We start from the raw sequence: 25879 nt of genomic DNA, 5'->3' as shown, positions 1-25879 counted from the left end.
ACCTAAAAGGCTAGGAATGGTTTGGGAATTAACATTCGTATATGAAGTGTTTCTACTTTGCTATGAACAAAAGCTAAATAAAGTTATTTGGTCAACCCCAACTGTACCCTGAATTCCTAAGTACAGAACAGTAACTATGTTTACTCTCTTGGGGACTAGTTAAGTTTTTGACCCTTTGTTTGTAATAAGAATTTTTTTAATTTTTAAGACAGAAGTCAGCACTTTAAAATTGAATTTAAAAGAAAAATACACTGAGAAAATTAAGTGTTTACCCTATCACAAAATGCTGGTGCTCATTCAACATTCAGACTTGTTCTTGACTTCTGAGGCCACAAAAAAATTATCTTTTTCTAATAATAAACATAATAATTACTTACAGCTCAGAAGCGGGTACATACAAGAAATGTCAGACAAAAGAAAACTGCTTTTTGGTGGCAGCAGGTATTTCTGTCCCATTAAAGTGATCATTTTTGTAAAGCTAGAGTTGTTTTCAACAATCCGTGAAAATAAATCCTGCTCTGTAACAGATATATCATCGTCCATCAATTGTAACGTCTGAAGTTCCATTTCATTCAGAGAAGGCAAATGCTTTGCCATTTCACATAATTCTGACAAATTGCAGGTATCAAGTGGTAAAGTAATGGGCTCAGTATACTTGTCCCGTTTTTCATAAAGTGGATGAAGAAAGCCACTTCTGAGACCTTCTTGGATTAACTGTGAAGATCCATCCAAAATCAGCCCCCTGATCTGTAAGAGAATTTTTTTTAAGTACATTAAAAAGTCACTAAAAAGAAAATAAATAAAAAAATAAAAAGTCACTGACATTAAAACAATTTTCTAAATAATAAAGTTCCTACTATGCTTTGAATATTTCAACTCTTGGATTAAAATCAACATTCTTAATGCTTACAGGAAAATAACTTTATACTACAAAAAGAGTTAGAAAGTGTGAGTATACCTTTGAAATGCTATTTCTTAACTGTGGAATGAAACAAATCTCATAAACTCACTGAAAATTAACTAACCAAACAATATATTGAATACGTAGAAAATGTATCCTTAAATCTTTATACGATAAATTTGATAATGTTTCTAAAAGAAACTGGAATTTCTAATTTATAAAAAGAATTAAGGGAATTCCCTGGCAGTCCAGTGGTTAGGTCTCCATGCTTTCACTGCCAAGGGCATGAGTTCAATCCCTGGTCGGGGAACTAAGATCCCGCAAGCTGTGCAGTGTGGCCAAAAAAAAAAAGAATTAAGTTTAAATCACATTTAATCTTAAATTTTTCTAGTAACTTAATTTTTTACATACTTATTTATTTACTTATTTGGCTGCGCCAGGTCTTAGTTGCAGCATGCAGGATCTTCATTGCAGCATGTGAGATCTTTAGTTGCAGCATGTGGGATCTAGTTCCCTGACCAGGGATTGAACCCAGGCCCCTTGCATTGGGAGCATGGAGTCTTGGCCACTGGACCACCAGGGAAGTCCCCCTAGTAATTTAATTTTAAAATAAATATACCTTTGATTTTATAAAATATAGCTTGAATTGTAAAAAAAGAAAAAAATTAACTCTATAAAATGAATATATAAACAAAGGTTTTCAATAATACAACCAAAATAATTATAAAATTAAAAGCCAAGTTCTGCTTCTGGACAAGATGGAGTACCTTTAATCCGAAATTACTTTTAAAAAAATATTTTTAAAAAATGGTTTTCAGACCTTGGATGGATGTCAAGCAGTGTAGAACAGTAGTCCCTAAAAAAGGAGAAACGAGCTGCTCCAGCTTACCGCCTTGAGAAAGTTTCTAGGTAGCAGTACAGGAAAGAGACCCATTCAGAGCCCAACAGTCTCTCTGAGTTAAGGAAATACAGCTGGGAGTCTGGAAAGGCCAAGGCAGCTAGAGTTTGCAGGGAAGGATACCAGAGAGGAGAGAGCTGCAGAAGGTCAAGTCTCCAGCTGAGTAGTGATCAGCACATGTATGTGATGAAATACCCAAGGACAGGGAAAGAACCAGATAAAATGATCAGAGGGAGAAATCCCCAGAGTTCACACAGGGCTTGTGCAGCCCTTTTTTTTTTTTTTGCAATCGCGGGCCTCTCACTGCTGTGGCCTCTCCCGTTGCGGAGCACAGGCTCCGGACGCGCAGGCTTAGCAGCCACGGCTCAAGGGCCCAGCCGCTCTGCGGCATGTGGGATCTTCCCGGACTGGGGCACGAACCCGTGTCCCCTGCATCGGCAGGCGGACTCTCAACCACTGCACCACCAGGGAAGCCCGTGCAGCCCATTTTTAAAGATTAGGAAAAAAAAGTAGAAAGGGATATTAAGGCACTCATTATAACCATATTCATATGTTCAAAAATGTAAAGAAAAAAATGAACCTGTTAAGAAGAGATAGGGAAACTATAAGAAAAGACCAAATTGAGTGTCTAGAAATTAAAAACTACAATGCACAAGTGAAAAATACACTACATTGGAATTACAGCAGATTAGACACTGAAGAAGAAAAGGTTAATGCACTTGAAAACAGCACAATAAAAGCACCCAAAATGAAGGGGACAGAAAATATATTTGAGGAGACAACAGCCAAAAATTTCTAAATTTGCTGAAGACTATGTATTCACAGATCCAAGAAGATCAAAAAATGGAGGAGGAGGAGGAAGAGGAGGAAGAGAAAACTACATTAAGGAACATCACAATTAAATTGCTGAAAACGCTCAAAGCAGCCAGAGACTTCCACTTCCAACCAAGATGGAGTAATAGGAACAAAAGCTTTCAAGACACTGGACATCAGGCAACAAAGGAGAGTGAAAGAAATCATAGGTAAGCCCTATGACTGCCCCAGCTAACTGCCTGAAGATTTTCCAAGGCACAAGAAGAATCTGGGCAGAGTCTAGAAGAAATCCAGAGTTATGGAGACAGAGCTGAGAATATGGGGATGCCAAGACAGAGCACCCAGGAGAGTATCAGAGAGGAAAGAGCTGTACAGAGAGAACTCTGTATATCTGCAGGTAGTCACACTGGAGAAATTCCTGTAAATACTGATCACTCCAAGTGTGTGGGGGAACTATCCAAGGCCAAGAAAAGAACCACCCAAGAGGACTAAAAGAAACAGTTTCTTGAGCTCTCACAGGGCCAAGAATAGTACTTGTTTCCAACACTCAGACCAGAAAACATCATGATTCACAGGACAATTGGGGGACATTTCACCATGGGTCTCGCTGTGTGAGCAGAGGCACTGATAGCTTTTGTTCCAGAATAAATTTTCAAGGTGTTGGTTTGTAACCTCAAGAGCTTCCCAGGTGAAATCTGAAACTGGCCCCTGTACACAGAGGGCAAGGAGAGACCAAAGAAAAGAGGCAGACCACTCTAGATGGGAAGATGGCAGGTTTAACAACAAGAGAACTTACAAACGAGGCTTGTCTTGGGAGGCTGCAAGACAAGTAGATCTCTGTACCTGTCGCCCAGAATCCTAAAAGTTTATACAGAGTTCTTAACTGGGTTCAGTCACATACACAGTCCAGATCGTCTCAACAACAGCTTACTCTCTCAAGGCTATGTCCTTGAAAACAGCTCCCACTGTGGGAACGGTGGGCAGAGTGTACAGTCCAAAGACAAAGGAGGGATGAGGAGCCTCCAAGTGTCCAGGTCAACCAGTGGTCATATCCTCAAGATCAGTTCCTCCAACACAAGGATATTCATATAGCATGGAAGACGGAGATCATGTCTCCCTCCAAGCCAGAAGGCAGATCTGTTTGCTGTCCAGGTTAATAAAGGCTCACTCTGGAACAAAGGCTGGACAGGTTTGTTTGCAACCCATTTTAAAAAACTGGGATTCCCTAACCTTGGGGTTCTTTAGCTATGAACCAAATCTACTGCATGCAGAGCATATACCGAGGCTCCTTGGCATCGTCCCCATGGAATACAAGGGAAGTCTGTGAACAGAAAGTATATGCTTCCTGCTATGCAGGGAGCAATAAACTCCTTATTTAATAAAATCTTAGGTCTAAATCTATTTTAATAAAATCTGAGACCTAAACTTGCTAGCTTGTTAGCTTCCAAATAGAGTAAAATCTCAGACATTTCATCCCAGTTCTTGACAGGGGTATTGCGTAGATAACAGATTTTGTGTCAGTAAAAAGGAATAATCAGCTTTAGTCTAAAAACATCATTCTAAACTCACCTAAGAAAAATCTACCCAGTAATTGATAGACCAATTAAACCAAAAATCTCTAAAGACACAGAAGTTCTGAACAACACTACCAACTTAAACTGACATTCATAGAACACTGCATCCAACAACTATAGAATACGTATTCAAAAATACATTAAAAATAGCACACAATACAGTCACAAAGATAATTCATATGCTGGACTATAAAGAAAGGCTCAATAAATTTAAAAGGCTTGAAATCATCAGAGTATATTCTTATACCCCAACGGATTTAAGTTAGAAATCAATAATAAGAAGATATCAAGATAAACCCCAAATATCTGGGAATGAAACAGCAGACTTCTAAATAATTCATATAGGTCAAAGATAAAATCACAGAGGAAATCAGAAAATATTTTGAAGTGAATGAAAGTGAAAATACAAAATATCAAAATATGTGGAATGCAACTAAAGCAATGATTCAAGGCAAACTTATAGCTTTAAGTGCTTATATTAAAAAAAATCTAAATTCACTGTCAAAAGCTTCTACTTTAAGAAGTTAGAAAAAGAGCAAAGTAAACCAAAAGGAAGAAAATAATAGAGAACAGATATCAACAAAATAGAAAATAGACAGACAGCAAAGAAAATTAATTAAGTTAAAAGCTGGTTCTTTGAATATACTTGACATCAAGTCATGTGTCTAATAAGGGATTGATATCCAGAATATAAAAGAACTCCTAGGGAATTCACTGGCGGTCCAGTGGTTAGGACTCCAGGCTTTCGCTGCCAAGGGCGCAGGTCCGATCCCTGGTCAGGGAACTAAGATCCCAAAAGCCGTGCAGCGTGGCCAAAAAAAAGAACAAAACTCCTAAAACTCAATAACAACAACAAAAACCCAATTTAAAAATGAGTGAAGGACATGAATAGGGACATGAACAGACATTTCTCCAAAAAAGACATACAAACAGCCAACAGCACATAAAAATATGCTCAACATCATAAATCATCAGAAAAATGCAAATCAAAACCACAGTGAAACACCACTCACACCCATTAGAATGGCTGTTAAAAAAACAAAAACAGAAAGTAAGTGCTGACATGGATATGGAGAAACTGGAAACCCTTATGCATTACTGGTGGGAATGTAAAATGGTACAACCACTGTGGAAGACAATAAGGCAGTTCCTCAAAAAATTAGAATTATCATATGATCCAATAATTCCACTTCTGGGTATATTCCCCAAAAAATTGAAAGCAGGGACTGGAACTGACATTTGTACGCTCATGTTCATAGCAGCATTATTCACAACAGCTAAAAGGTGGAAACATCCCAAATGTCCATTAACAAAAAAATATATAAATAGGCACTTCCCTGTTGGGGGAAAATAAAAATCATTCAGGAGATAAATAATGGTGATGGTTACAAAACAATGTGAATGTACTCAGTACAACTGAATTGTACACCTAAAAATGGTTAAAGTGGTAAATTTTATTTTATGTATATTTTGCCACAGTAAAAAAAAAAAAAAAAATTTACAAAAAAAAGCTGGTTCTTTGAAAAAACAACAACAACAAAATAACAAGCCCCTAGCAAGAAAAGGAAAGAATACAAATCACCAACATCAGGAATGAAAAGGGGCATCACTTATCGTCACAAATCCTACAGACATTAAAAGCATGATAAGAGAATACTATGAACAACTTCATGCCAATAAATTTGACAAGTTGGATGAAACAGACAAATTTCTTAGAAAATACAACTTGCCAAAATTGACATAAGCAAAAGCAGAAAATCTGAAAATCCCTGTTATCTATTAAAGAACCTTATATTATTCCTAAAAACCTTCCCCAAAAGGAAACTCGAGGCCTAGATAATTTCACTGGTGAATTAATTCAAATATTCAAGGATGAAAAAACACTGATCCTAAGAAAACTTCAACGAAGAATGTATAGCAGATGGATGTATATGGATGTATAGCAAATGAAAAGATTCTCAACATTATTAGTCATTAAGGAAATGCAAGTTAAAACCTCAATAAAATACCACTACACACTTAAAAGAATTCCTAAAATCAAAAATCTGATGATATCAATGCTAGTGAGGATATGAAGCAAAGAGAGTTCTTATACTTTGCTGGTGGGAAATGCAAAACAGTACAACTACTTTGGAAAGCAATTTGGCATTTTTTTATGGAGATAAATATAACATTAACCATCAAACCAAAAATACCATGCCAACATGGAAATTTAAAACTCTATTACAAACAACTCTTAAGCAAATCCCTAGAAAACCATGATATATCAATGAAATTTCACATCATGACAATTACAACACAACATATCAGAACCTATGGTATGCTGCAGTGCCCCAAGAAAAAAAATCATAACATTGAATACTTCCATCAAAAAAAAAAGAAGAAAAAAAATGAACTAAGACAACTCAAAAAGTCAAAAAAAGAAAAAAACAGAAGGAATAAATTAAAATGGATTAAAGCAGAAATAAGTTAGACATTTTTAAGGTAAATTAATTTCAAAAACAACTAATAAATTAGGCAAAGCATTAGCTAATCTATCAAGGAAAAGGAAGTAAACATACAACATAAATAGTGAAGGCAAAATAACCACAGAAACAGACTATTCATAAACAAATTTGAAAAATTAGATGAAATGGATAATATTCTAAGATAACATAATTTACCAAGATTAACTACAAAAGAATTTTTTTAATCTAAAATTGATTTCCAAAGAGGAAAAAGGAAAAGCTGTCAAAGAAGTATCCCCACAAAAAAAGCAACATACTGAGATGGATGCAAAGGGGAGCTCTACCAAACTTTTAAAGAACAGATTACTCCAGAGAATTGGGGAGAAAAAAAGAAAAACTTCCAACTTCTAACACTGAAATATGTAAATATCTGTATATAATTATATATATAAAACAAAAAAATTAAATATATCAGACCAATCTCACTTACGACTGTTCCAAATAAAACAGTAGCAAACAAAATCCAGCAGAACATTTAAAAAATAATACATCATGGTCATTTGGAATATATACTACAAATGTAAGGTGGTTACATATGATTAAAAATCAAAGGAAAATATTAGGAGAAAAATCATCCATTCAATCTCCATAGATGCTTTAAAAACATTTGATAAAATTCAGTAACCACAGTTGATAATAACACTCAATAAATAAGAATACACAGAAACTTCTTTAACATGCTATTTCCAACTCAGCCCAAAACCCAGTGGAGAGGAAATCATCTCCTACAAAGTCAGGGACAAGGATAGATACTCTCACAAACGTTACTTAATATTGTATCATATTTTCCAGCCTATACAATTAGAGAAGATAAATAAAATAGGGATATAATAATTATAGAGGTGTAAGTAAAACTATTAATATTTGCAAGAGTTATAATTATTACCTGAAAAATCAAGACATTCAATTTTTTTAAATTAATGCTAGATGTATATAAAGAAAATTTTACAGAATAACAACAGAAACTTAAACAAATGGAAAGACACATTTATGTTTTGGAGTAGGATCACAACATCTTAAAGATGCTAATAGTAGATGTTTATAAATTTGATTGCCGTAAAAATTTCAACAGGTTAGTTTTTCTAACCAGACACTAAAATTGATCCTAAAATTCATGTGGGAAAATAAACAAAAAGCCCAGGAAAATTCTGTAAAAAGTAGCAATGATAAGATGGCCCAGGGTGGGGGGTGGGGGGGTGGAGGGTGGGGAATAAGTAACCACCACATAAGATATTAAAACATATTCACATTATAAAATCTCAAAAGAGATTGGCAAATAAATAGTGAGACAAACAAGTAAGACTTAAAGTCCAGAAATAAACTCAAATACTTATGTGAATTTAGTATATCAAGCATCTCATATAAGGAGGGAAAAACTGCATGAATAATGGTAGGACATATAGGTAGTCAACTGGATCCATACCTCACACTGTATACCAGGATAAAGTCCAAATGGATCAAGATATAAATTTGAAATAAAATCATAAATGTTCTAGAATAAAACATGGGAAATTATTTTAAAACCTTGAAGAAGGAATACTTCTCTAATTATGATTCCAAAATTCAGAAGTCATAAAAGAAAAAAATGATAAATTCAACTAAATGAAAATATAATATTGTCTGCATGGCGAAACCAAAACCAAAAAAAATCATAATTAAAATTAAAATGACAAACTGGGAAAAATATGCTTGTAATTTACATAATAGACAAAGACCTAATTTCCCCAGTATATAAAGAGCTCCTATAAATCAGTAAGAAAAAGAACAATCCAATTTTTTTAAGTATGCAAAGGAAACAAACAGTTCACATAAGAGAAATACAAATGAATTTTAAACATACATTGCAATGCTTAACTACATTCATAATAAGAAATGCAAATTAAAGCCATACTAAAATACTGTTTTTCAACAATTAGATTGGCAAACATCAAAAACTATAATATACTGTAATGGTGAGGATGTGGGAAAACAGGCAAAATTATACAGTTCTAGTGTGCTAATAAGATGATACAATCTCCATAGCAGCAATTTGGCAGTATCTATCAAAATGTTCAAACCCTCTGACCCAGAAATTTGACTTGTCGAAATTTATCCTGCAGATACCACACATAAATATAGAAAATGACATGTGCATACTATACCTAAATGTCAGCAATTAAAGATTAAGTAAATAAAAGTAGGAAAGACAATGAGATCTAAAACAATTTGAACCCTCTGTTTCCTCTCATTTCTTTAACTCCCAGATCTCAGTAACCTCTAAGTTCTAGAAATACATCCTTCATATTATTCACTTTCTTCTGCCACTATCTTAAGTTGTTTTACCTACTGACAGTAGGCTTTTATAACTCAGAAAATTTCTGGACTTAACCAATATAGCATAAGTTTACTTATGTTAAATATGTAAATGAGAAGTATATGAGATTTTAACAAAAATTGGTTTAAATTGTTCATTACAATAAAAGTAATGATAAATCACTCCAGTGTTAAATTTTAACCTTGATCAAAATGACTGCTTGAGGGACTTCCCTGGTGGCGCAGTGGTTAAAAATTTGCCTGCCAATGCAGGGGACACGAGTTCAAGCCCTGGACCAGAAAGATCCCACGTGCCGCAGAGCAAATAAGCCTGTGCACCACAACTACTGAGCCTGCGCTCTAGAGCCCGTGAGCCACAACTACTGAGCCCGCAAGCCACAACTACTGAGCCCGCGAGCCACAACTACTGAAGCCCGCACACCTAGAGCCCACGCTCCGCAACAAGAGAAGCCACTGCAATGAGAAGCCTGTGCACCATAGTGAAGAGTAGCCCCGGCTCGCCACAACTAGAGAAAGTCCGGCAGCAGCAATTAAAACCCAACACAGCCAAAAGTAAATATAAATAAATAAGTAATAATTTTTTTTAAAATGACTGATTGATTTTTAAGAACATCCTTATTTACGTTGTCCTTTTATTTATACTAGTTCACATTAACCTTCCAAAGTCATCAATGAATATTTTACACCGTACCTTTGTATGGTATTCCATAGCATCCAATTCACCTTGATTGAAAACAACACATCTCTTACGCTTCTGAAGAGTAAATTACAGGGAAAAAAATTATGTGGCCATCATCAAAATAATGATATTTTGAAATATATTAGTACTTCCTTTTTCTTTATCACATTTTCCATATTGTGTATCTCATTCTTTAAGAGGTAATAACTACTGAGGTCGAAATAAGTGCAAAGAATATGGACTGGGGAGGTAAGATTTCCCCAATAATAATAATTATTATTATTACTATTATTACAAACTTAATGGGTGATAAAAGGCCATGTAGGCGTTATCTACTATTAGTAAGAACTAGTATGACATAATAAAATGGCACTGACATCCATAGAACACAAGGAAACTGTGACACTGTATAAGCGTCACCAGTGTCATCTATCAGTTGATATATGGTATAATTATTCTGAACTTTCTTAATTTCTACAACAAAAACAATTCACAAGGTACTTTTAATAGATCTTTATGTGTAATCTGAGGATTAGGTATAAATAAGATATATTAACACTGTTCTACATCTAACAACTCCATAGCAAAGAACATGTAAGTCTGCAATATAGAGCAGGGACTTTGTACTTTTCATTGCTGAAATCTCAGTGCCTACATGGTGGCATAACTCCTAGCAGGCTAACAACAAAAGTTCTTTGGCTGAATAAATACATGGACTCTCTATTACTTTCCTTATTTTAATTCTCAACATGCTTTCTTATTTAGTATCTTTCTTCCCCACTCAATTGTAAGATCTAAAAAGGCAGAGATTATATTTATCTTGTTTCATCACTCCTTGTACAACAGCACATAGAAAGATCTCAAACATTTATTGGGTGAATAATGAATGTAATTCCTATCTCTAACAAAGAAAATGTTAATATGATCTATCTGAAATGGACTTTGTATAATCACCTCTGAGCTCTTCAAATACATAAAAAGTATTCATGCATAATTAATTTGACTCTATATGGCACTCTCAAAACTTTTGATTGCACCAATGTGTATACAAATATATATATTTTAAGAATATATATTTTCCATAGTAGCTGTCTAGTTTTATCACTAGAAACTTTTCAAAAATATCACCCTTCTTCCAAACATTTATTATACAAGCTTATCCCCAAAGGATAAATCTCTAAAATTCCTTTATACTGCTATATACTGCTTTAGAATTTTACAGAGAAACATATTTTTGAGCAAAAATAGGTATAAAAACATGCAATTAATACGAAAACCTAGGCAGACGGTTTCTTTTTTTGTTACTTAGTTTTGTTTGTTTAATTTACAGAGCATTCACTTTTGAATCAACTTTGCTTACTTCTGAAATATGCAAATTTGGTCTTCTAAGAATGGTAGAATGTTAGCAAAAAGTTAAAAATCACTCTGGATATGCTAAAGTCTTATTATGCTTTATTGACTATTCTTTATACTTAGTAAATCACAAGATATTTGAGATGCTGGAATAATAAATTTGTGTTCTCTGTAGAAAAATTTAAATTTCTTAAAACTTATTACCTTCCCATTAACAGAAATGGAGATTTCTTTCTTAACATCATTTACTAGATCTTCCTTTTCATTACTTTGTTGGCATTCTTTGTGAATAGCAGAAGTTATATAAGGTTTGGTGACATCAAACAGTTCAGATCGAAAAACATATTTTTGTATGAACATTTCACAATTTCCTCCATCATCATTTTCTGGCTTAGTGGTAGAAGCAATACAGGTAGCAGAGGCTCCAAAAGAGGACACAGAATCCACGTGAAGAGTATCAAGGTGAACAGAAGAAGTAGGCTCATTTTTACTGCAACAAGGCTCATGATGCTGGTGAAGTTCATAACTTATCTTGTTAATGAAAGAAAGATGATCCAGTAACCATCCTGGCGATAGCTCACGCACCACAGACATTCTTCCTTTAAAACAAACAAACACCTCTGAGAATTAGACACTAGAAGTAAAACCCAACTTTCCTAATTAAGTTCTAAACTCAGACAGGAAAGGTGACGTGCCCAAAATTACAACTGGTTGATGGCACAATTGCTACAAGACCCAGGTATCCATCCAGACTTCGGCTCTGAGTTCCCCTCCCACCACCCACCACTCTCCAACTTTGGGGCTGTGTTTGCCTCTGAGTTCAAACGCAGGTAAGGGGGGATGTCATATTTTAGCAAAGTAACCTACTTTGCTCACGTCACTTTTCTCTCCTAATTCTCGGCCCCACACTGGATCCTCCAGCTTTCCGCAGGCCACCGCTAGAGCACCTGGAACCCCAGAGAGCACTCATGCCCTGAGCCCGAACCTTGGTGGCGGCCTCAGCAGCGCGACCCTGGGGCCGACTGCACCCACACTGGGCCGTCACTATCTCCTACCTCGCCGCCTCCCTTGTCAGAAAAGTGCACCCCGCCTTCCCAGACTTGCTTCATGAAACAGCACCCATCTAAACAGTGGTCCTGAAAGACACTCCTTTCAGGGCAAAGGAAAAAACAAATCTTTTCTAATAGTCAACGGGAACCGCCATGTTGCTGTACGGAAAAAACGTTTCAAGGGCTGCTTGGAGCGCTCTGCTCGCTACTCAGGGACGTAAAGCGCTCGGGTGTTCACAGCTAAATTTAAGGGTCGGACCAGACTTCTCAGAGGACGCTTACAGCTTGCCGGAACACGCCCGAACGCGCCCGTGAGGCGGCGGCATTTCACCAACACGCAGAGTTCCGGCGACGAGCGGCGCGAGAGAGTTGCGCACGCGCGCGCATATGTCGTGCGCGATGACGTCAGCGACGCCGGAGATTTTAAAATTCGAACGGCGCCGGCGGGTGGAGGAAGGAGGTTGTGTTTTGGCGGCTGACGTTTTGTTTAGCGGGCAGTAGCACGGTTTACAGCGGTTCGGTCCCTGCGTCGTATCGGGAAGCTGGAAGAAAGGTGACTAATGACTTTGCGTTAATTTTGTTCTGGCAGCACTGGGCTAGAGGGAGAACGCCAGGGCGCCAAAAAGTTAGATTCACGGGCCCTGAGGAGAGACGTTTTGGTGTTTGCTGTTGTAACCGGCCCCCGGGCCCCATCTGTTCTAGGCGCTAGTTTCCCGGAGTCCAATAAATTTCTTATGGCAGTGATTTTCCAAGGGAGAAGGGGAAGGCCAAGGTGACACCTGTGGGGTGAAGAGGACATGGAGAGAGGAAAAGGGGAAGAATGGATGGGAGCAGGGAGAGGAAGGACGAAATGAAGAACTGTTTGCTATGGTGCGTTTGAGATACTAGTGTAACATCCTGGTGGCCGTGTAAGGAGTACCTCTGAAAGTCTTAACCTCAGATTTTAAGAGTACATTTTAAGTGGAGATTGGGAGTGGACAGATAGGTGAGAGTGGAAAAGTTTAATAGATCAGAAGCGTATACTGAAGAAGAAATAGCCAAACAAAGAAGTAAAGAGTGTAATCAGTTTAAAAGACAAAGGAGAGCCCCAGGAAGTAAAAGGATAACCACAGATGTCCATTTTCTTGGAAACCAGGGCAGGACCTGGAAGGGCTAGGTGTATAGTGTCTAATGCCTCAGAGTTAAGATAGGATCAAAAGATTTGTCAGTCATGAGTATCTCAGGAGGCAACCGTTTCAGTAGATGGGAAGGGAATGAGATGTGAATGTGGTCTGAGAAAATGGAAGCAGTCTGTAGACCAGATAATTTATCCTTGATGAGAGGGAGATTGAAGCTCGAGGGGCAGTAATTGAATAATGTAAATGGGAAACAGTAGGTTAAGGACAGAGCAGGGGAGATGGACATTAGGAAAAGAAAACTGAATAGCTCTGCTCCAAGACCAAAGAAAATGAAACATCAGAGGTAGTTCTTGTCAGTAGCCTCTGACTTCCCATTGAAATAGGCACAGCCAACAGTGGTGATGTGGTCTGAGTTAGGATTTAGGAGTTTAACTACCATAAATACCCTGTGAAGGTAGGAATCATACCTTATTCACCTTTGTATTGTTTGCATTACTTTCACACTCCCTTCTACATGGTAGGCAGTTAGTAAGTGTTCATGTGTGTTGAATTTTTTTTTTTTTTTTTTTTGCGGTACACGGGCCTCTCACTGCCGTGGCCTCTCCCGACGCGGAGCACAGGCTCGGGACGCGCAGGCCCAGCGGCCATGACTCACAGGCCCAACCGCTCCACGGCATGCGGGATCCTCCCGGACCGGGGCACGAACCCGTGTCCCCTGCATCGGCAGGTGGACTCCCAACCACTGCGCCACCAGGGAAGCCCTGTGTTGAATATTTTTAAATGGAGTTAAATAGATAGATGTTCCCTGCAAATTAGGACTTCACCTTACATGAACAAGCAAAGATAGCCCGGGAAAGATTATCTTGAAAAAACAGTGAAACTTGGCTGCCTTTCTGTTTGAGGGTAAAGATAATAGCTGTTGCTTAATGTACCATCTGTGTCTGGAAAGACTTGTTCATTACCAAATTCGTGAATGCAGGTCATAAACATGAAACGCAGTTCATTTTCTACCGGTGGTGCTGGCCGCCTCTCTATGCAGGAATTAAGATCCCAGGACTTAAATAAACCAGGCCTCCATACCCCTCAAACGTGAGTACCTATGCCTTATTGTCTTTGGCAAAGAAATCTGTAAAGGAGGTTAATACAAAGATGTAGTATGAGTCATATTGTGATGAATCTTATCTGTTCTCAGTGGTACCTAACTTGGAGTCAGTGAAGGCTAAAAAATGGGCATGTTACTAGGTGTTGTGTTTTATCTCATTTGATAGTTAAATCTCCAAAGCCACGTCTTTTGCTAGGCAATCCCTGAGGGACCGCTAATCCCTTTTCAGCACTCTTCCACTCATTTATTTTCCTCCTTTTCTGTAGAGCTGCTTGTTTGAGCAGGTTCTCTGCTGTAACTTCTATTTACTGAGGTGTATCCAACTAGCACAGTTCTCAATGAAAGGTATTATTTGCCCTGACAATTAGCTGCAGTTTAGTAGCAGCCTACAGAACACCACTTCTCCAAACTATTTCCTCAGGATTCACTGGAAAAAAAAAGTGCCCCAAAGAACTTGCTGTCACTGTAGTCAATATCCTGTAATGATCTGTAATTGGAAAGAATCTGAAAAAGTGTGTGTGTGTGTGTGTGTGTGTGTGTGTGTGTGTATCTCAATCACTTTGCTATGCACCTGAAACATTGTAAATCAACTGGACTTCAATTTTTTTAATAAAAAATAAAATGAGGGGGAAAAAAGAACTTAAAATCATAAACTAATTTTTCCCTATGAATGAATTTCTTACAATTAAGAGAAGGCTATTTGTAACCGTGTTGAGTGCTAGTATTCCTTCTCTATTACCAAGGTACAGGTTACTTGCTAACTGTTCTTAAGTTACTTGGGTTTACATAGTATGAGCCTCTGCTACTTATAGAAATTTGAAATATTTATACATTTTTTTCTTCTGAAATCAGAGAAATGTTTTGTACTGTTGCACATTACTACTCCAAAAGATTTGTGCCTTGAATTGCATTCAAAGCTAAAAGGTTGCCTTTGTCAATGTTTCTGGTCTGTAATTGACGTAATGTATGTTCTTAAGTGTAGCTGCAGTCTAATAAAGAGTGAGCCTCAAAAGAAAAAATTTTAAATGTGGCTATCATTCTATGATTGAAAATATCTATTTTTAAGTTATTTCTTTTCCTTTGACGTTGTTATCCATAAATGTACATATTTTAGGATAATTAAAATTACAATGTAGATATGGGGTTTTTTCCTCCTTTTTTCTTAACATTTTAGTGTTAAAACTCATACTATGTTGTAAGCCTATCCTATTTTTGATAGCTATGATTGCTGCTAAAAATTTTCATGATTTTGAATTATTCTTATAAGTAATGAGGAAGAGGGGTTGGTTCCAATGTATTTACAAAAGTTTCTTGAACTAATATTTTTCCACTTATTTAAAGAGTTTGTTTTTCTCCTTTTCTTAAAGCAAAGAGAAATCAACCTTTGGAAAATTGAGTATTAACAAACCCACATCTGAAAGAAAAGCCTCTGTATTTGGTAAAAGGTAATGATTTTTTTTTATTAATTCTAATGGAAGGGATTCTTATAGCCATGCATTGAGCTAGATACTGTCAAAGTACAAAAAATTAGATGGCATGGTCCCTTTCAAGAGAAAGTTATAATCTAGTTTTCCTCTGTTTTAAATGGTTAAAATGGTTATATTTGCTTTAGGTTATGCTGAGATATATCAGCACATTTAGACCACTATTTCATTGTTACAAGTGAATACTTGATTGAAAATTCTACACATAGCTTTCACATACTATGGAATCATAGCATTTTAAAATTAGGAACCATCATCTAGTCCAACATCTTAGCCAAAGACTTTTTTTTACTAAAATATTAAGGACTCCAAAGAGCTTTTATCTTGTGGGCTGTATCTGTTGATATTAACTATATTAGAAAATAAAACTGAGAAAAAAAATAGTACGTATTAATTCAGTTTAAAATAACAATAACCCAGGACTGCGCTTGTGATCCAGTGATAAAGAATCCGCCTTCCAATGCAGGGGACACGGGTTCTATCCCTGGTCGGGGAACTAATATCCCACATGCGGTGGGGCATCTAAGCCCACGCACCACAACCACTGAGCTCGCACACCTCCACTAGAGAAGAGAAAACCCGCACGCCACAACTAGAGAGAAGCCTGCATGCTGCAATGAAGAGCCTGCACGTCGCAACAAAAGATCCCACGTGCTTCAACAAAGATCCTGCGTGCTGCAACTAAGACCTGAAGCAGCCAAATAAATTAATTAATTAAATAAGTAAATATTTAAAAAATAAAGTAAAATAAAATAACAGTAACCCATTACATGTTAATATAAATAACATGCTTTAATTTTTTAAAAATAAAACTATTTCAGTAAGAAGAGTGACATTTATATTTTTGCAAATCTCTTTAATGTCTGGCTTAATAGAAGATAGCTGAATTCTCATATCTGCTTCGGAATTCAGTCTGTTATAATATCTGACATCATGTAGCCAACCTCTGGAAAACTCCACTGTACACTCAACGAAAGAATAAGAATGAAAGGTGTGAAAAAAATCTTAATTTTATTGGGAAAATAGTTTTGACTTCTCGATCCCCTAGGGCACACTTTGAGAACCACTGTCTAGAGTAGATCAGTAGTTGCCTAGGCTGGGGGTAGGGTAAGGATTGACTGGTAAGGGGGATAAGATTTGAGATGATGGAAATGTTTAATATCTTGATCGTGGTAGAGATTACACAGGTGTAAATATTGTCAAACCTCATCAAATTGTATGCTTTAAACAGGTGCATGTTATTCTAAGCAATTATACCTCAATAAAGTTAATTTTTTAAAGAAATTTCCAACTCCAAAATAGAGAAACTGTTCATCTCACCAAAAACAAAATACAACTTTGTTTTAAAACAAATGTTTATTTAATTATATTTTGAAAATATTTAGAGATGACATATTTGTTACCTTATGAAAAGTCTTTGTCATGAACCCAAGTTAAACTGTTTCTGGTGTTTATTCTAGTTGATAAAAAATCTTAAGGCATTTTTGTAATGTAACTTTCATCTCAGAGCTGAATGTCAGAGATACTGATGCTAATGATTATAAAATCTAACTTCTGCTGAGCATTTTTGTAAGCCAGAAAAGTGCTATTTTATCTCTCTTTTAATCAATCCTCAGAACTGCCCTATGTGTAGATACTGTTATTGTCTTCATTTTAGACATTAGGAAATTAAAGCACAGGGGTTAAATAGTTTACCCAAGGTCATACAACTAGTAACAGAGACAGAATTTTTAACCAGACTCTGCTTCTAGACCCTATTCTCTTAAACTATAAGTTGAATGATACAGTATTTTGAATGATACAGTATTTTGATTGGTTGGGAAATTCTTTTATAATTTGAAAAGCTATCTATTAGTACAGTTTTGTGTAGAATAAGAGCTGAGTCTATACATGTATTCTTTCCTAGTAAAAAAAAAATTAAAGATTAAGTAATAGCAGTATGTAGAAAAGTGGATCTCAAATAGCAAATTCTCAGGGGAAGAATTAGCTAATTAGCTAGTTAATCAGAGCAGTGGCATCAGAGAGCCCAAGGTAAAGAACTTTTAGATCCTGGTCAGGAGAGAACTTGAAAGCAGCAAGCAAACATGCAGGGAGAAATTGTTTTGATGAACAGAGTTCAGACATTACAGCAGTGTTCATTGTAACTCAGTTTTGTGGCATCTGTCCAAAACGGAGAAGTATTGTCCCAAGGATATTTAATAAACTACAATGGTTAGGTAAATTGTGCCACAAAGAGAAGCAAAAGAAACCATTATAAAGATTTAAACAAATGATGTTTTATTTTGAGAGAGGGGCTTAAGATGGAGCATATATGCTATAGCTATTAATGACTAAAAAGTAGCAACATATGTTTATGGTAAATAACAATCAGATACATAATATTGCACGACACAATAACATTTATGAGAAAAAGCACAATCTTTCAACATCTCAAATTTTCCTGCAATAAATAATGGTAAATAAAGGGGTTGGAAATGAAGGAGCAATCATGGAGGGGCAAGTAGGTTGTTGAAAGAATCTGGGTTATTGAATAGACCTGGAGAACAGTTGGTGCAGAAGACCTAGTGGACTCAAAATGCACAGTTTTAGAGGATGATGTATGTGTTAGTAATGCAGAGCACCAAAGTGTACTTTTCTTCCCACCTCATTTTATACTTTAATCTTCATTATTTGCTCTTTTTTTCTCTGCTTTGAGTAAGAGAAATCTTAGTTAAATAAAAACCAAAGAATTGAACTTTAATGTTTGGTGCTGATGTTAAAATATAAAATTGCCTTGAAATAATTTAGGCTTGACCACAGAAGGAAATAATTTTGACTGACTTTTTAAAAATATGTTTACAGAACTAGTGGACATGGATCCCGGAATAGTCAATTTGGTATATTTTCCACTTCTGAAAAAATCAAGGACCCAAGACCACTTAATGACAAAACATTCATTCAGCAATGTATTCGACAGCTCTGTGAGGTATTTTATAATCTTAACCATTCGAAATTGTGAGTGTTTTCTTAAGTATTCTTCAATAATTTTCCTATTGTAAAATGTTTGATGTTTCATAAAAATTATTATAGTTTCTTTCAGAAAACGGTTATGCATATAGCGTATCCATGAAATCTCTACAAGCTCCTTCTGTTAAAGACTTCCTAAAGATCTTCACTTTTCTTTATGGCTTCCTGTGCCCTTCGTATGAACTTCCTGACACAAAGTTTGAAGAAGAGGTTCCAAGAATCTTTAAAGATCTTGGGTTTGTATGTTATATTTCTCATTAGCCTAGAGAGATTGTTGGAACACAGAAAAGAATGAAACTCAATAAGTGTGTAAAGATTTTGAGTTAGAGAAATAATATATTTTAAGATGGTCACTATGGGCCACATATGCAAGATAAATTGAAAAGGCAAAAAAAACAACTTTTTGGAGATTATTACTGAACTACAGATGATAGATCATAAAGCCCTCAACTACTGATGTGACGAGGAATAGATAGAATAGGCTAGCTACTGCAGATTTTATAGAAACAGAAAAGATAGGATTGAAGGCCTGGTGAAAATGGAGTAAGAAAGTCCAGAAAAGCCTATGTAGAATAAACACAGGGGGAGAAGTGGATTTGAGGAGGAGAAATACATACATGTGGTTTATTTGGGGTACATTGGATTTGAGGGAACAATCTTTCAGGAGAGAAGTCCAGCATGTTGGTTGTAAATCAAGTTCTGCTTAGGGAATATATGTACAAAGTAATCTGCAGACAATTAAAACAAAATACACAAAACCATTTGAGGGTAAGAAGACGAAGGAGAGAATCTCAACAAGTATCTTCTAAACAAGTCGAGACTGATGGTATATATGGGGAATTTTTTTTAATGTAACTTCTTGCTTAATTTAGCCATTATTTTTACAAAATTAACATACTGGCTTATGTTTTCTGATTTTTCATAGGTATCCTTTTGCATTATCAAAAAGCTCCATGTATACAGTGGGGGCCCCTCATACATGGCCTCACATTGTGGCAGCCTTGGTTTGGCTAATAGACTGCATCAAGGTATTTGATTTCTCATTTTAATGATATATATAGGAAAGATTTTTTTTTACCTCAGGGTATTTCTATTTCTCTCCCAATCTTGCTTTTACCAATTATCTCAAAATCTGCATCAGTTTTCAGTTTTCAAAGCACTTTTTGTTTTAAGTTCTTCAAAATGTTAATATATGATTCCAGAAGTGAGGAAAGGAAATATCACAATGGCAAGGAGATCATTTGTTTTCATGAGGTTTTACAGCTCAAAAACAAACAAACAGAAAAAAAAAAAAACACAGCAAAATAAGTCAGTAGGAATTTCCCCCATAACATGAATTTGGTTTTCTTCCCCTTTTTATTTAAAGTCCATATTCATTGCAAAAGTTCTGGAAAATACAGAAACGCGTACACAGAAATTGGTATACTCATAATCCCACAACTCAGAGGCAACAACTTAAAACATTTCTTAGGATATAGTTTTAAAGGTGCATTTTTGCTATGCAAATTATGTGTATATTTTCAACTTTTGATACATATTGACAAATTTCCCTCCAGAAAAATTGCACCAGTTAAAAGGTCCTCAACAATGTCTGAGAATACCCATTTTCCCACATGATAGGCATTATTGTTTTAAAATTTTTACCCATTTGGGAGGTGGAAATGTAGTTTGTTTTAATATATTATTAAAGTGATTATGTTTTTGAATGATTTATCATTATCATTGCTATTTCTTATAACTTGCTTATATGTGCTTTTTTGGCCTATTTTATATTTCTTTCTAGTATTACTATAAGCCTTTATATATTGAACTCCTTACATATTAAGCTTATCGATGTTTTTAATAATTGACAACATGACAAGCAAAAGATAATATTTTTGTATTTGCAATTTTTGTTTTTAAACTTGAATATTCACACATTATAACTGCATATTCATGTCTTTTGACTTTTTTATCTTATTTGCAAGATCGCCATTTTGTATGTCAAAAAGAGTTGAATTGGGTAAATAAGCTCTTATGTATATGGTGCAAATGTTTTTCCCTCATTATCCTTTTGATTTATGTGCTGTATTTTAATTGGTTGCAAATGTAAATATGTACATTGTTACCTAGTCTAATGCAGTCTCTTCCTTCTACAGCTTCTGAGTTTCCTGTCCTACTTAGTGCTGGAATCCTTAGAACTAATACTGTCCCCTGACATTCTCTTGGCCGTCAGCAAGCCCATAACTAAATGTAGGCAGGCACTGGGGATGGCTTTTGACCCAGGAGATATACTGGTACATTCAGCACCACCAATTTTCAAGAGAGAAGTAGAAATCCACTACCATAGTCCATTAACAGAACTTAAGTTTTATTGAACTTTATGTATAACTTTTATGCGTTCAGTTTGCCTCTCCTCAGTGATACACGTGGACGTTGGGTAACCACCTCTCTGCTCTTCCCTCCAAATACCACTATTGTCATTAGAACACCTTACCCTTGTTTGCCTAAGCAGCTTAGGTCATTGTTATGTTTTAGGGAGATAGCATTTCCACAGTGATACAGGAGCTTCTGTATGGAGTACCTGCTTTGGCTTCTATTGGGGAGGGACCTCTTGAGATGCCTCCAAGTCCATTACATAGACTTGGAGGCATAGGTTGAAATCCTCTCCTTCCTATCTTAATTTGCTTGAGGTAGTGCAACTGAACACTATAACAATGTAAGAATCAATGAGAGAGCATTCATAGGTTTCTTATGCTTTCTTTCCCACTTAACAGAATCCTAGGTAATTAGCCCCACTTAGGATGGTCTCCTTTACTCCCATGTTTTTTAAAAAGTGCTTTCGCTTTTTTCCATAGTATTTTTATGGCTTCTTTGTATTGTGTTTAAATCTTAAACCATCTGCAATTTATTTTAACATTAAAGAAAAGGCAATTTTATTTTTTAAATGACTCATTCATATATCTCAATACCTTTTATTGGATAACCCATCTTTTCCCCTTGATTTTTTTTTTCTTTAATTTTGTTGAGATATAATTGACATACAGAACTGTAAATTTAAGGTGTACAGTGTAATGACTTGACTTACATTGCCAAATGATTACCACAGTAACTTTAGTTAAAATCCGTATCTCATATAGATGCCAAAAAGAAAAAGGAAGAAAAATGGTTTTTTTCCACATGATGAGATCTTTTATGATCTACTCCCTTAGCAACTTTCAAATATACCAAACAGTAGTGTTTGGTGTATACACATGTTGTATATTACATTCCCAGGACTTATTTATCTTATAGCTGCAAGTTTGTACCTTTTGACCTCTATCCAGTTCTCCTACTCCCTAACCCCCTGCCTCTGGTAACCACAAATATGATCCCTTTTTGTTGGCTTGTTTTTTCAAAATTCCACCTGTTAGTGAGATCATGTAATATTTGTCTTTCTCTGTCTGACTTATTTCATTTAGAGTACTGCCCTCAAGGTCCATCCATGTTGTCACAAATGGCAGGATTTCCTTCTTTTTATGGCTGAATAGTATTCCATTGTGTGTACATATGTGTATGTGTGTATATATATACACATATACCACATTTTCTTTATCCATTTATCTGTCAGTAGATGCTTAGGCTGTTTCCATGTTGTAAATAATGCTGCAGTGAACATATATGTACAGGAATCTCTTCAGCATAGTGATTTTGTTTCCTTCAGATACATACCTAGAGTGGAATTGTTGCACCGTGTGGTAGTTCTAGTTTTAATTTCTTTAGGAACCTCCATGGAAACCAGTGTTTTCTGTGGTGGTTGTACAAATGTACAACAGTGCACAAGGGGTCCCTTTTCTCCACATTCTTACCAGCATTTATGTCTTGTCTTTTCCATGTAAGCCATACTCAAAGGCATGAGGTTTTCACTGTGGTTTTGATTTGCATTTCCCTAATAATTCGTGATGTTGAGTACCTGTTGTCCATTTGAATATCTTAGTACAAATGTATACTCAGGTCCTTTGCCCATTTTTTTAATTTCATTATTTCTCGGCTATTGTTGTATTACTTCTTTATGGATATTGGATACTGACATCTTATCAGATAAATGCTTTGCAAATATTTTTTCCCATTCCGTAGGTTACCCTTTCATGTTGTTGATCATTTTTTTGCTCTGCAGAAGCCTTTTAGTTTGATATAGTCCCATGTGTTTATTTTTGCTTTTGTTGCCTTTGCTTTTGGTCTCAAATCCCAAAAAATCATTGCCAAGACCACTGTCAGGGAGCTTACCGCCTATGTTTTCTTCTAGGACTTTGTTTTGTTTTGTTTTTAATGTCTTGATTGGAATATAATTGCTTTACAATGGTGTGTTAGTTTCTGCTGTATAACAAAGTGAATTAGCTATATGTATACATATATCCCCATATCCCCTCCCTCTTGCATCTCCCTCCTCCTTCCCTATCCCACCCCTCTAGGTGGTATCAGAGCACCAACCTGATCTCCCTGTGCTTTGCAGCTGCTTCCCACTAGCTATCTACTTTACATTTGGTAATGTATATATGTCAGTGCTACTCTCTCACTTCGTCTCAGCGTACCCTTCCCCCCTCCCCGTGTCCTCAAGTCCATTCCCTACATCTGCATCTTCATTACTGTCCTGCCCCTAGGTTCATCAGAACCTTTTTTTTGTTTTTTTTTTTAGATTCCATATATATGTGTTAGCATACGGTATATTTCTCTTTCTGACTTACGTCACTCTGTATGACAGACTCTAAGTCCATCCACCTCACTACAAATAGTTCAATTTCATTTCTTTTTATGGCTGAGTAACATTTCATTGTATATATGTGCCACAGCTTCTTTAAACATTCATCTGTTGATGGACACTTAGGTTGCTTTCATGTCCTGGCTATTGCAAATACTGCTGCAATGAACATTGTGGTACAAGTCTGTTTTTAAATTATCGTTTTCTCAGGGTATATGCCCAGTAGTGGGATTGCTGGGTCATACGGTAGTTCTATTTTTAGTTTTTTAAGGAAACTCCATACTGTTCTCCATAGTGGCTGTATCAATTTATGTTCCCACCAACAGTGCAAGAGGGTTTTCTCCATACCCTCTCGAACATTTATTGTTTGTAGATTTTTTCATGATGGCCATTCTGGCCGGTGTGAGGTGATACCTCATTGTAGTTTTGATTTACATTTCTCTCATGATTAGTGATATTCAGCATCCTTTCATGTGTTTGTTGGCAATCTGTATATCTTCTTTGGAGAAATGTCTGTTTACCTCTTCTGCCCATTTTTTGATTGGGTTGTTTGTTTTTCGATATTGAGCTGCATGAGCTGCTTGTATATTTTAGAGAATGATACTTTGTCAGTTGCTTCGTTTGCAAATATTTTCTCCCATTATGATGGTTGTCTTTTCATCTTGTATATGGTTTCCTTTGCTGTGCAAAAGCTTTTAAGTTTCATTAGGTCCCATTTGTTTATTTTTATTTCCATTTCTCTAGGAGGTGGGTCAAAAAGGATCTTGCTATGATTTATGTCATAGAGTGTCCTGCCTATGTTTTCCTCTAAGAGTTTTATAGTGTCTGGCTTTACATTTAGGTCTTTAATCCATTTTGAGTTTATTTTATTTATTTATTTTTTTGCGGTACACGGGCCTCTTACCGCCGTGGCCTCTCCCATTGCGGAGCACAGGCTCTGGACGCGCAGGCTCAGCGGCCATGGCTCACCGGCCCAGCCGCTCCACGGCACGTGGGATCCTCCCGGACTGGGGCACGAACCCGTGTCCCCTGCATCGGCAGGCGGACTCTCAACCACTGCGCCACCAGGGAAGCCTTTGAGTTTATTTTTGTGTATGGTGTTAGGAAGTGTTCTAAATTCATTCTTTTACATGTAGCTGTCCAGTTTTCCCAGCACCACTTATTGAAGAGGCTATCTTTTCTCCATTGTATATTCTTGCCTCCTTTATCAAAGACAAGGTGACCCTCTGTGTGTGGGTTTATGTCTAGGCTTTCTATCCTATTCCATTGAACTATATTTCTGTTTTTGTACCAGTACCATACTGTCTTCATTACTGTAGCTTTGTAGTATAGTCTGAAGTCAGGGAGCCTGATGCCTCCAGCTCTGTTTTTCTTTCTCAAGATTGCTTTGGCTATTCGAGGTTTTTCATGTTTCCATACAAATTGTGAAATTTTTTGTTCTAGTTCTGTAAAAAATGCCATTGGTAGTTTGATAGGGATTGCGTTGAATCAGTAGATTGCTTTAGGTAGTATAGTCACTTACACAATGTTGATTTTTCCAATCGAAGTACATGCTATATCTCTCCATCTGTTTGTATCATCTTTAATTTCTTTCATCAGTGTCCTATAGTTTTCTACATACAGATCTTTTGTCTCCTTAGGTAGGTTTATTCCTAGGTTTCAATGGTAAATCGGAGTGTTTCCTAAATTTCTCTTTCAGATTTTTCATCATTAGTGTATAGGAATGCCAGAGATTTCTGTGCATTAATTTTGTATCCTGCTACTTTACCAAATTCATTGATTAGCTCTAGTAGTTTTCTGTCAGCATCTTTAAGATTCTCTATGTATAGTATCAAGTCATCTGTAAACAGTGACATTTTTACTTCTTCTTTTCCAATTTCGATTCCTTTTGTTTCTTTTTCTTCTCTGATTGCCATGATGAAAACTTCCAAAACTGTGTTGAATAATAGTGTTGAGAGTGGGCAACCTTGTCTTGTTCCTGATCTTAGAGGAAGTGGTTTCAGTTTTTCACCACTGAGAACGATGTTGGCTGTGGGTTTCTCATATATGGCCTTTATTATGTTGAGGTAGCTTTCCTCTCTGCCTACTTTCTGGAGAGTTTTTATCTTAAATCGGTGTTGAATTTTGTCAAAAGCATTTTCTGCATCTATTCAGGTGATCATATGGTTTTTATCCTTCAATTTGTTGATATGGTTTAACACATTGACTAATTTGCATATATTGAAGAATATTCGCATGCCTGGGATAAACCCCACTTCATCATGGTGTATGATCCTTTTAATGTGCTGTTGGACTCTGTTTGCTAGTATTTTGTTGAGGATTTTTGCATCTATGTTCATCAGTGATATTGGCCTGTAGTTTTCTT

At 36.2% G+C, this 25879-nt stretch overlaps 2 protein-coding genes across 5 annotated transcripts in view; one reads left to right on the top strand and one right to left on the bottom strand.

Moving 5' to 3' along the window:
* Positions 1-12459, bottom strand: part of METTL4 (methyltransferase 4, N6-adenosine) — a 43120-nt gene extending 30661 nt beyond the window's left edge. The window contains exons 1-4 of one of the 4 annotated variants that reach the window (XM_019920801.3): positions 12370-12459; positions 11243-11637; positions 9698-9760; positions 378-747 (exon numbers count right to left, since the gene is read on the bottom strand). In XM_019920801.3, the coding sequence (XP_019776360.1) occupies positions 378-747; positions 9698-9760; positions 11243-11632 (823 nt within the window). In that variant the 5' untranslated portion in view covers positions 11633-11637; positions 12370-12459. The other 3 variants (XM_073790565.1, XM_004320746.4, XM_019920800.3) reach the window with 3 other exon arrangements.
* Positions 12460-12519: 60 nt separating this feature from the next.
* Positions 12520-25879, top strand: part of NDC80 (NDC80 kinetochore complex component) — a 53138-nt gene continuing 39778 nt past the window's right edge. The window contains exons 1-6 of the mRNA XM_004320745.3: positions 12520-12640; positions 14185-14294; positions 15675-15752; positions 18633-18756; positions 18861-19033; positions 19723-19825. Coding sequence (XP_004320793.1) covers positions 14194-14294; positions 15675-15752; positions 18633-18756; positions 18861-19033; positions 19723-19825 — 579 coding nt within the window. The 5' untranslated portion in view covers positions 12520-12640; positions 14185-14193. The remainder of the gene's footprint in view (positions 12641-14184; positions 14295-15674; positions 15753-18632; positions 18757-18860; positions 19034-19722; positions 19826-25879) is intronic.

Source organism: Tursiops truncatus, chromosome 13, assembly GCF_011762595.2.
Source record: "Tursiops truncatus isolate mTurTru1 chromosome 13, mTurTru1.mat.Y, whole genome shotgun sequence".
Lineage (NCBI taxonomy): Eukaryota > Metazoa > Chordata > Mammalia > Artiodactyla > Delphinidae > Tursiops > Tursiops truncatus.
Note: the sequence above shows the minus strand (reverse complement) of the source record. Positions and strands in the feature narration are given on the sequence as shown.